Source organism: Neodiprion pinetum, chromosome 4 (assembly GCF_021155775.2).
Source record: "Neodiprion pinetum isolate iyNeoPine1 chromosome 4, iyNeoPine1.2, whole genome shotgun sequence".
In the NCBI taxonomy this organism is placed as follows: domain Eukaryota; kingdom Metazoa; phylum Arthropoda; class Insecta; order Hymenoptera; family Diprionidae; genus Neodiprion; species Neodiprion pinetum.
This window is the reverse complement of record NC_060235.2, coordinates 29,490,809-29,502,657: the sequence shown is the minus strand read 5'-3', so window position 1 is coordinate 29,502,657 and position 11,849 is coordinate 29,490,809. Positions and strand designations below refer to the sequence as shown.

The 11,849-nt window shown below is 37.2% G+C and overlaps 1 protein-coding gene across 1 annotated transcript in view; it reads left to right on the top strand.

The window, feature by feature from the left end:
• The first annotated feature begins 4,849 nt into the window (after positions 1-4,849).
• LOC124216112 (scavenger receptor class B member 1) overlaps positions 4,850-11,849 on the top strand; it is a 43,171-nt gene continuing 36,171 nt past the window's right edge. Inside the window, exon 1 of the mRNA XM_046620244.2 lies at positions 4,850-5,013. Within this exon, the coding sequence (XP_046476200.1) occupies positions 4,986-5,013 (28 nt within the window). The 5' untranslated portion in view covers positions 4,850-4,985. The remainder of the gene's footprint in view (positions 5,014-11,849) is intronic.

The following is an 11,849-nucleotide window of genomic DNA, read 5'->3' as shown; positions in this document are numbered from 1 at the left end:
GTAATTTAACTATTTCTGTCGAAAGTTTCTTCAAAACTTGACATTATGAAACTGAAGAAACTTGACATACCACAATGTCTACCTACAATACATACCGTGACTAACTGATTATACATCGCACGGTAAATATGCAAAAATCTAACTTTGTTCTTTCCATACCGTGTACCAAGATATTATTGCAATATTTATTATTGTAATGAACGTGCTGTTCGTATTACAGGGCTCAATGACCGAATTTCAACAGTACTTTTATCAAACTCAATAGCGAGAGTTCCGATAGGCGAATATGTGTAACTCCTGCGGTAAAAATTTGAACAATGAGTCAAAACAGAAGAAAGGCAAGCCAAAGAAGAATTGTGCGGAGAAAAAGGAAAGAATGAATCAACAGCCGAAATGTCCGAATCCAAAGAGCTCACGCCAGTCAAAACCGAAGCAACGTTTGACTAAAATAGAAAAAATCATGCTACGGATTCAACCACCACTGGCAGCCCGTGACAGATATCTTCATCCTGAACACCTTAACTGCTTCTTGGAGGCGTCAGAAAAAGTGTATATAAAGAAACAAAACTGTAAGCCGTGTCCTGCGGTACGGTCAGAAGCTGATGCTAAAGGTATGCTTATATCTGCAATGACATGCAAAAATAAAATCAAAGAACTGCAGTGGAGCAGGTAATTCCATATAGTGATGACGCTTTTTATATCCAGTCTTGCTGCATTGCTATCTCATGATTTGATCTGACACAAAGACAGGTATATTCGTGAAATTATTCTCGCCACTCAAGTTGGACATTCTCTTTCCGAGTTTTGCAAACGAGCCTCGAAATTTGTGCACTATGATTTCTGTTCGTTAGAAAATTGGCTTCTGTAATATATGTCAGATATAAAACCCAACTTTTGACTAAATCTTAGTTGGTAGCTTTGCGCGGGATACACGTGACTCGTCATCAAGTCAGAACCACTTTCTATCCTGACCATTGAACGCTTGACAATTTCAACCGATCACACGCTGTTTATTTATTTAAAGTACAGTAGAGCCTCGATTATCCGAACCCGTCGGGACCGGGCCTAGTTCGGATTATTGAAAGTTCGGATAATGGAAATGCGTTGTCGTAGATAGCGGTCTTACGTATTGCATACGGGAAAAATATGTACTGAAAATTATCCTATGTTGCTTTCGTCAAACCTATTCTATTTGGTAAAAAAAATAAGTAATGACGAGACACAGTACTGAAATTTATCGCAAAGGTCACAAAAAAAAAGCTTCCGTGAAAACTTTTTATTCGTTCAAAAAGAATAAAATATTACGGACATACTACAAATTATTTCGGAATCATGTTTAATCTATTTTTTCTTCAACCAATCTAAAATATATATTTTTTCATACGTTTGTAACGCTCTCGGGTAATATTCGTAGTATTCACTTTTTAACGACAAACTCGCTTGGATAAATTATTATTCAACAGAAGAAAAAAAAAAACAAGAATCAGAAGTCTTGCATGGAAGACGACGATGCCGTTGTATTTATCTCTAATAGCCAATTTTTATAAATTATTCCGTCAAGTTTTATTCCGTGTGAATTAAAAATTTTATGAACGATACGTATCTTTGTAGCAATTCTTAATGACCCCTTGCGAAATTAATTTGTCTTCGAGCATAACGTAGCTCGATTATTGTTTTTTTCGCATGAGAGTACTTCTGTCGAGCGAACGTCGAAAACATCGGACGAGCACCATTTCGAACGAAAAACAAACAAAAAAAAGGCATTTTTATTGTTTAAAAAAAAAAAAAAAAAAAAAATCGCGCCATGGTTCGGATAATAGAACGTTCGGATAAAGCAAGTATACGTTCGGATAACGGAGGGTTCGGATAGTCGAGGTTCTACTGTAATAGCGAATAACCGTTACGCAGAAACCTCAAGTTCAAGCTTTGCAAAACGTATTATATTAATGATAACGTGAGAGTTATACAATTCCGATCACACATATAAGCGCAATCGTGACTCACTGTTGAACATTATCATGTACATCATTAACGTTTTTTATTCCTCAATAAGGTCGGTCAAACACAACTGGTATAGTTACACGAATAATCCAGTTCTCGTTTAATTATAGAAATCCACATTGTAGCCAAGAAAAATAACAAACCTGAACAAAATTCCGATGGTGAAGGACGAAAAAGCGCTGCGGAGAAGGAAGAAGGCGCGGGACTTGCCTCTACGCAACGAAAGGATGAAGAAAAAGATGGAGAGGATGAGAAAGCAGGAAAGACGTAACCAGGCAAGAGTAAACTACCTGGCTAAAAATAAGGATAAAAATAGGGAAGACGAAAAATAAAAGCATAAAATGAAACCTTGAACAAGGTAGTTGTTCTTGGATGTTCACTTCGTTATATAATAACGATAATTACCTAATTGGAAAATTTTCCGTCATAGATACCTATTGAAAAAAATCCTGTCCGGTCGGAATATGATGAAAAAGGACGGTTAAAAATGAAAATAACAAAAATAAATAGAAAAACAGGAAACCTTCGTAACGTTCATCAGGCATCAGACTGCGTAAAAACTAGCTAGTATATCAATTAAGTATGGGCATCAACTGAATGTGACGAACTAATGAAATGAAACAAAATGCAATCAAAAAAAAGTAGCAAAACAATTAGCCCAGCTAGTAATACTATTGTAAGCAGATATTCTGGGAATCGTTTATTTAAAGAAAATCTGTCTAACGACACCAGGAAAATGGTCAGCTAATTTTTAATCCGCAAGTGCACAGGTGAACCGATAAGGATTTAAGTGGTATCGGAATGAGGAGCGACGATTAACACCATGGTGGTCTATAACAGGACCAATCATAGAATTTTTCCAATGTTCTGAATAAGTATAATAAAATAACATTATGACTCGGCCGTATGGTGCAGTTGAAACTGGGATATCTTACGTCACGAGATTGGGCTACGTGACTGGCCCTCAGACTATCGATGGTAACGCGTGTTTGTGTTTGTCTTTGTCGTAAATAAGTCGTATCTCGTGGCAGTTGTTTGTTTTCTTTGACACAACTTAATTAGATTATGGTTCCACAAAACCCAAGCTGCCAGTAAATTAACTGTATTTTCCGTGTTTAAGGAGAACGAGTACAAAAAACGTCTTTTTCGAATCTCAAATGTAAAAATAGGCGACTTTAGCCGCATGCTGAAAATGAACAAAACACGCTATTTCTCAACGAATGACGTACGCATTGGGAATTGGTGAACTATTTTTCCGTTAGAGAGCAAAAACTTTTTTTGTCCAATCATAGAGCAAATAGCCCCCTTACGGTGGCACGAATAGCACCGATCTCTTAACCGTATCTCATGAATCGCGGCAACTTCGTTGTGTTCATGTTTTTGCCCGTGAATTTAGTTTAGGATTGTTATAAGATTTAATTTTTAAATTATACTTTGTTTTGTTTTTGAGTCTACATTTTTGTCTTAATCGGGGGGATTCGCAAAAATAGTTTACAATATACTATTTTATGACGAAATTCCTGCAGGACTATCATGAATTGTAACCTTCTTTCCAGTATAGTAGATCAGATTGTTTCTACAATTTCCTTTAACATTACTTAAACTCAACGCTGTGACAATCGGCAAATCACATCGCGTTCAAACCTTACAATATGGCGCGGTTATGTAACTCTTAGACCCTTCATAAATTGGCGACACTGTTCTGTGAATCGAAGATGCCTGAATCGTGAACAAGGAACTAACTTATTTTCAAGGTGAGTGGGTACAGCATTCCGAATTTATAGCTACGCGTGTATTCCAACTCACTGCGGCTGGAACAAGATCCGGCTAATTTTTTCAATCTGACTTTAATAGTCATTGCTGAGTGAACATAATATCCAGAGATTTACAGTTAGAGAAAAAAAAAAATGCTTCGAGAGTTTGGAACATGGTAAAAAATTAAAAATATTCATGATCCTAAAGTTATATTCGCAGCACAAATTAATTGAGACAAATCGTTGATTTTTGGCCAAAAATATGGTTGTCTTGTAACTGATTACGTGTACAAAATGATGATTTCCATTTTACAATTGGTTTAATTCATGATTGTAGAATCTACAATGGCATCTGTAACATACGTACATATAATATTGGTATACAGCTGCTTATATAAATTTGATGTAGGAAAGCTGATTAATTAATTTTCTTGGATGCTCTGAAACCGCTTTCCAGCCGCAAAATGCTGTCACCGTTTAGAAATTTTCTTTCTCATGGTGGTAAGATTTGGTGCCTCGGAAATTCATCGTATCAGGCATCGTATTCATGTACGTTTAATGTCGATAGATACAAGAAAACAGTATAAAGACGACTGAAAAATTTTAACCATGTGAGCGATATTCAAGAAAGAATCCGGAAGCTCGTGAATGACCCGAGTTTTGCGCATGCATTAAAGAGTGGCAATATGTATCTGTAACAGAAACACATGTTACGCAACAGATTCGAATTGCTGATTTGCTATTATTTACACCGTTAGTAGTTATGATCCAAAAATATGGCAGGTCACCGGGGCGAAACGTCTAGTTCACAAGTCAGATAATATTATCACAAAAGACGCGCGCAGGCGTCGATAGGGACGGTTAACTGGTGGCTGGAGTAAAACAGACTTACGTACAAATTACTGGTGCATACAGCTCTTTCAGAAATTAGTCCAGACGCGTATGATAACTCGTTCAGTACATAAAACTTACGGAGCGCCTAGCGAGTTGTGTATATATATACATATATATGTATACATAATACCGTAGGCAGCTTATGATTGTACAATATATACTCGGTCCATACGTTAAACCTAAATGCTATTTGCTGTAGGAACAGAAATTTTTTTATAATTCTCATCGAGTGATAGCATTGAGTGAACGGAATAATTGATATTGTTAATTTTCACGGCCAAAAGAAGAAAAGTGCCATTTAACACTTCTCCGGAGTATCTATCGCTGCTTTTCAATATGTTTTGGTACACTGGAATCCCTAGCCGTGAGTAAATACGATAGTAGATGTAGAAATACGAATTGAGACATGATTTATTCTCATCAAAATTTTGCAGGCATTTTATTTCAGAAAACTTCAAACGGTAAGATCAACAGTACTTCGAGTTTCGATTACTGTAATGGGTCAATTAACTATACCAATTCCCAATTTTTTTTTTTGATAAGACGCATTTTGTCTCATCCGTTTAGCGCCTTGTTTTTAGTTTTTTTTTTTTTATTGCATAAGTGCCCAGCCGGCTTGCAGGCGAAAATAAAGTAGAAACCGTATTGCAGATTTCGTGAAAATAATCAGTATCACCAAAATACTTTCATTTTAAATCCATTGGTTTTAATAATACGTAGCCACTGGATCCTACCTAACGTGAAAATAACAGGTTTTGATCATTGCCGTATAGAATGTAGCTAACATAGACCACGAGATACAATAATGAATTTTGGCTGTTCGAAGGAATAAACATACGTTCAAAGTCTTCATTATTACACGCAGGCGCCAGTTTTTTTTTTGTTTTAGTACAAATTAAAATATCCAATAACAAAATAACTATTCATCCGTTACGTATTCGTGCGTGTTTTGGTCAATTCAGTTTCAATCTATTTGCTTGCTTAATTCCTATTCTATAATTTTTTAAATAATCTCTCTCACAAATTCCAAGCTTAGTATTGTATTAGAAAGGTTACTGTCAGTTCAGATCAATTCACTGTCGCCGTTACAGTGTTTGAGCATATCGAGAGCAAAAAAATATTCATGTAAATCATGATAAAAAGACTTTACACGCGTGTATGTATTTAACTCGTTCCCTATTATACTCGACAACTCACAACTGGATGCCATCTATGGCAAAACAATTCTATATGGTGCCATTTTTGCATTCAATATAGTTAAAATACTGTGTTTTTCAAAAGTGTATTATTAATTTTTTCTAATCGTTTCTCTTGATTGATATTAATTTTAAGCATAATATTTGCATTCACGGCTGTTAAGTTCGACCTGTGACAACTACAATGCGCTGAAACATTTTACGATAAGAAAATCAAACGGCTTAACGACCCGCAGACGGAACATTATAAAAAAAAGTTGTTTGGTTGAAAACAAAAAAATTCGCTTGTCATTAATTTAAATTGTTTGGATACGTCAATTGGCGGATGTACTCCCATCTAATCATGAATAATCATACGTGACAGAAATGGTTCATTAGCATAAGCTGCGGTGTTAAAATAATATGACAATAAACTTTTCGTGCCTGTCTATACGATAAACACCTATTTGCACACCTTTGAATCACGATATATCGTATATACAATAATTACCTAGAAATGATATAGAAAATTCACCAAACATCAGAAACGGTTTCATTATATTAGTTATAATGTGCCAAAAGTAGAACAATAAAGTGAAGGAAGTGAAAAGAAAAAAAATGATGAGTGGGCGCTGGGCATGCATTGATTCAAGGTTGAATAATTTATTAATCTCATGTCAAAGGTTTCATGTCACGATTATATGCGAATAACGTATTTCCACTTCTTTTGTTGCTACCATAATTTCGGAACAAGTGAACAGTGCCTCCTAAAACCTCACCAGCTTAATATCTAGCCATAAAACGCTCAGTCACTTTGTTGTAAAAATTTTCTAACGATTTCTCGCAGTAAAAGTATAAAAAGGATTAGTATTGTACCCTCCCACATCCGGCCTTTCATTAGCCCGCCTTCTGCGCGGTCTGACGCTGTCTGACCGTTGGGCATTCCAATGTGTATCCTTCGCTTCGAGACGGAGTAGGCCCAAGTGCAGAAGGCCACGAATGACGAATCAGGCCCTACCGTGGAATTTTCGACATGACTGTACACTCAGTGGTTTCTTCGAGATTCAAGTTTTTTCCCCAAGCGGAGTCGTACGAGAGTCGAATATCTCCCACCCAAGGAAGATCTGGTACTAAAGTTTCACGGCGGAATATGATCAGGGATTTATTCATCCGCTTAATTATTTCGAGTCCTCATAGACATCGGGGATATCTCGTCGTCCTGACCCGTTGCGCTTGTCGGTTTTTGGATCCTTTACATGAACAAGCAATTACAAATGAGCTCAGGATGAAACCCGCCGTTACACGCCTCTCCTTGAACCCGTGGTCATTAAGTGCCATGAAGAATAATGGTGCTCTCCAAGTGACCGCTGGTCAAACCAGAACACCTCAACGGCAGGGATTATCATCGGAAATTGGCTCACCTCCGGAGCGTGAAGAAAACACGAAGACCGGCTCTCTTACCGCAAGACGAAGCCTCGATTAGTCGCAAGCCGCAGTTAACGCTACGGTTTATTGCGAATATATTTTAATATTCTCAATCGCTCGAGGCCTCTGAAAGCGGATTTCTCGAGTGGGCGCGACACAAATTTCGCGGGAAATACCCCAACAATTGGCAACGGTTCGACGAACTGGACCTCCGATGTTTAGATCATTTCACATCCGGTGGGCGGCGGTAATTGAAGCATCATCCTTGAGTATCGTTTCGCAGGAATCTGTGTCCCTGAATGAGGAGAGAAAAAAAAAACAGGGTTACGCGAAGGAGGATCAAGATGGATGGGGCAGTGATATTACTGATACGGCATCGTGACATATTTTCAGGGTGTCAAAACCGGAAGCTAAATGACGGGGTCTTTTCTCATTCGGCACGTCTGATGAAAGGTCGATTTGCTTATAATATTGCCAATGGCGACACTCTCACGGTTATATTAGGGGAATGGCCGCGTTATTCGCGATGAGCAAGGTAAGCAAATTTTTATCAATTCCAATCATCTGAAAAGCAAATAGGAGACTCGGTATTCGATTGCCCTTTGATAGTACTGATAAAAATCTGTATGCAAAAAGTATTACGTCTAATGGCTATAATTGCAGCCTTTCATAACTCGAAAGACATATTGCAAAGTAAAACTGCGAGATACAGTTGAGGCTGGATTATTTAAATCATAGAGCAGAAAGTTGTCGGCATTGGATTTGCAAAAATATTATGACACGACGTGTCTAGGAAGAAATTATAATAATGACGTAACGATGCATTTTCTGTGCAAAGACTTTAGTGGAAAAAAACTTGAGCTGAGGACAGAAATAAAAAAGGATAAATTAATACGCAGCTGGCAAGGTCTGCAAGGAAAAGGTAAATCGTATAATAATTTCGAACACATTCGAATTGAAGAGTTGATCAAAGCGGACGGCATCCGTCACCCCGGATTTGGAGATGCAGCGAGTTAGAATGAAATTTACAATATTATTGTACATACTCCATTACTGTTGTAATATTGAATATGCTTATCAATTAAACGGGTGATGCATTCACCAATATTATTTGCGTGTACGTATTCAGTGGTATATCTTACACTTAATGACGTGAATGTTATTTCGTTATATAGCGCTAACGATAAGATGGTGGAGAATATGTTTATGCGGTAAATCTGGACTAAATAATACACACAACGTGTAACTCACATCCCTTGAGTTGTTCCTCTTATCATAAAGATGACCTAAATTCATGCTAATTCTGGTCAGATCACCGAAATGTATGTGCGTTTGGTAACCAGTCAAAGATATCCGCTCGAAGGTCGTTATTATAGTCTGTAATCTGCTAGAACTTGGCATCATTTCATTATCATCTCGCTCATTGTATGTATATGTTTGGAGTGATTCCGACCGTTTATCCCGCTTCTGTGCCCAATCCAAAAGAAATTCGGATCTTCTCAAATAAAAAAAGAAGCTAAAGGTCAGCCAGTAAATAAGGTCGTCTTATCCACAAACCTGTTGAACAGCCGCCTTTCCTTAATATCTGAATACCTCTTACAGTTAAATTGTATGCGTCTGCATAATACTTTTTCCCTATATTTGAACAGAAATTCACATTTAAATCGATGTATCAAATATCCGAATGCCATGATGGAATTGATTGTCTTGACTTGCCGGTTTCATGTATGCAAAACTTTTCAAGCGAGTATTCCAGGCTTGAAAACCGATAGATCGACCACTTCAAATATAAAATAATAAAACACATGCCTTAAAATGGCTCAGTCGCTTAGGGTCGAAATATGCATTTTGCTGTCTTGTGACTCGTGACTGGCCTGGCTAGGCTTTTTCGAATATGAAGTACAGAGTATCCACGCAGTTGTACCGTTGTTCGTCATATTATTTTGTAAAATTCCACACCCAACATGGCCCGGCGTCAATTAACTGGTCGTTATCCATCAACATTTCACCGTTACTTCACGAGCGTCGGAATTACGTATCCTCCCCTACTTTACAAATTATTATATTATTGCAAAGTTTCGTTGTAGCGTGATCAAATTTTTTTTATAAATATATTTGAGTTTATGTCTTCGAAACGATCAACTCTGGCGTAGAATTCACGTAAAAGTTGTGACTAATGTTACAAGTACATGAAATACATATTCGGGAATGATTCGCTACCGCGAAGCGTGCTGTGGAGTGATTCAAATGAAATAAACTTCCTGGCAATTATCAGGAGACTCATTGTATTCAGCCGCGCTGCATTATTAGTAAAATAAAGCGATGGTATTTGAATCCCATATTATGTCACCCGCGGTGCAGCTGCTGACTTTGTTTCCAATAATTGCTGCAGCGTACAAGCGTTGAGATCCTAAATCTCGATGCATACGTGAAACACACTTGCAGCTAATCCTCACAGGGTGCAGAGGGCATATCACGATTTCTTTGTCACTTCTTACTTTCAATTCAATTGTTAAAAGCTTTTCTCTCTTTAATTTGAATTGAATACAATACGAAGTAACAAAAATGTTGTATCCGGTGTTTCGCTTCTTAACGATTTTGATCTTAATTAATTATACAAAATCAGATGATTGCCGAGACAAAAACGTTACCATATTTTAATATACTGTGTATGAATTACCACGTAAATTTCATAAACACCATTGAACAATACATATAATAGGAAATTAATAACCTGCAATAACACTGTTGTTCGCGTTAGGCTTAAGTGAAAAATACTTGACTCACAATCAGTTATCAAAATCAAACTCTGAACTAAATTCATAGCTTCTTTGCCCGGAGGATTAAATTTGATGAAAATGCGTCAGTCGACAATCAGCGACTTCAAAGCCACATAGATTCCAGCGGCACATTGCGTGTTGTTGATTCTTCAGAGAAAAACTTTATTTTTTCAATATTAATGTTTCGCGATCGACAATCAGAAACGGCTATTAGTTATGCAATCAAATACGTACTACCAAAAATATTACCGATCTTCAAACGATATTAAAATAATTAATAGCGATAAAAACTCCTCTTTGAAATGAAATGACACAAAGCATTATCTCGTGATTATAGGTTTTCGACGTCACTGAATTTCGCGATCAAGGTCCATATTATATAAAACCGGATGGGCTTTAAGAGTATATCTACTCACGCTATTTACATAATACGTAACGACACCCCACACGCACCGATAACCAATGAAGATTTGCCGCAAGGTAATGAATTAGTTACCCGACAGCATAAGCCGATCGTTTATAGAAATCGCAAATACACCTGGATAAGCATAAATAGAAGATTGCACAATTGTGCTGACCTCCAAATGAAAACACAAAAATAAAAAAGAAATAAAAAAAATGCGATTTCTGCTTTATACCCATAGCAATTTCTTGGGTTTCCCCACATCGCTATAGCGGATACGTCTTTGACGTCAGTCTTTACGGAGTAATTTAATTCGTTTAAACTTATGCGATGTTCATTGACCATTAAAATTCTTTAAAAAATAAAATAAAAAATAAAAAGCCGCGAGTTGAGAACAAAAAAACGCTTGTTGACTACTCTCCGACCATAATTAGCGACCCGAATTCGATATACGGAACTGTATAACACTTATAGTGGTATACTCAATACGCAGGCAAAGATGTTGTTCTAACCTACGTTGAAGAACCAAGTTTATACACAGTGTAGCAGATTCAGCTAACCAGATTGAAGAAACCCGATGGAAAAAACCGCAATCAACCAACCCAGAGAGTATACAGGCGTGGGATAAAAATGTGAATCAAATAATGAACGCCATATCGAGATACACGAAAAGTATATCAGACGATCAAGCATTCGTTTAAAAATTTCCTTTATATTTTTTTCGAGGCAAGCTCACAATTTGCATAACCTGGAGAATGAATCCTTCCCTGCATATGTTGAAATCGCCAGATTCAAGTTGCGTTAAATTGATCGGAACTCCGCGTTTTTCCACATCCCTGGAGACAGGCGTATACGGATTAATGGCAATGTATCTCATCGGAATATTTTACACATCACACTCGAAAAAAATTTTACGAAAACGCCGTGAGAGAAACATAACGAAGGTATTGCGTCGCGAATTTACGACTCAATTATATACATTTTTCAGGCTTTTTATCAATGCAGTGGGTTATTTCTGTTCGACGTGTGACGCGGCTTAAAAATTGCTTATTACTTATTCTTTCTAGCTGTATGTCGTTGGTCGGTGGATTATAAATATTCTACACGAATATGCGTGTCAGCTAACAAATCTCATAATTACTACCGACTCTGTATTAACCTATCCGGAAATATATAGTTGCCTCTCGATCGAAGTTGTCAAGGTATTTGTCGCAAGACTAACCGCTCTGTTTGTCTGTGCAACATGTATACGATCCGTTAATTCCGGCATGTTGCCGGCTTGTTGTTGATTTCCATAAGTAATTTGCATGCGCCAACCGATCGGAGCATACGCGTGGAAGAGATTTGTAGTTACATTGACTCACAAGTCACATGAACTTTCCTGCAATGACGTAGGGCGCTCAAAAAGTCAAGAATT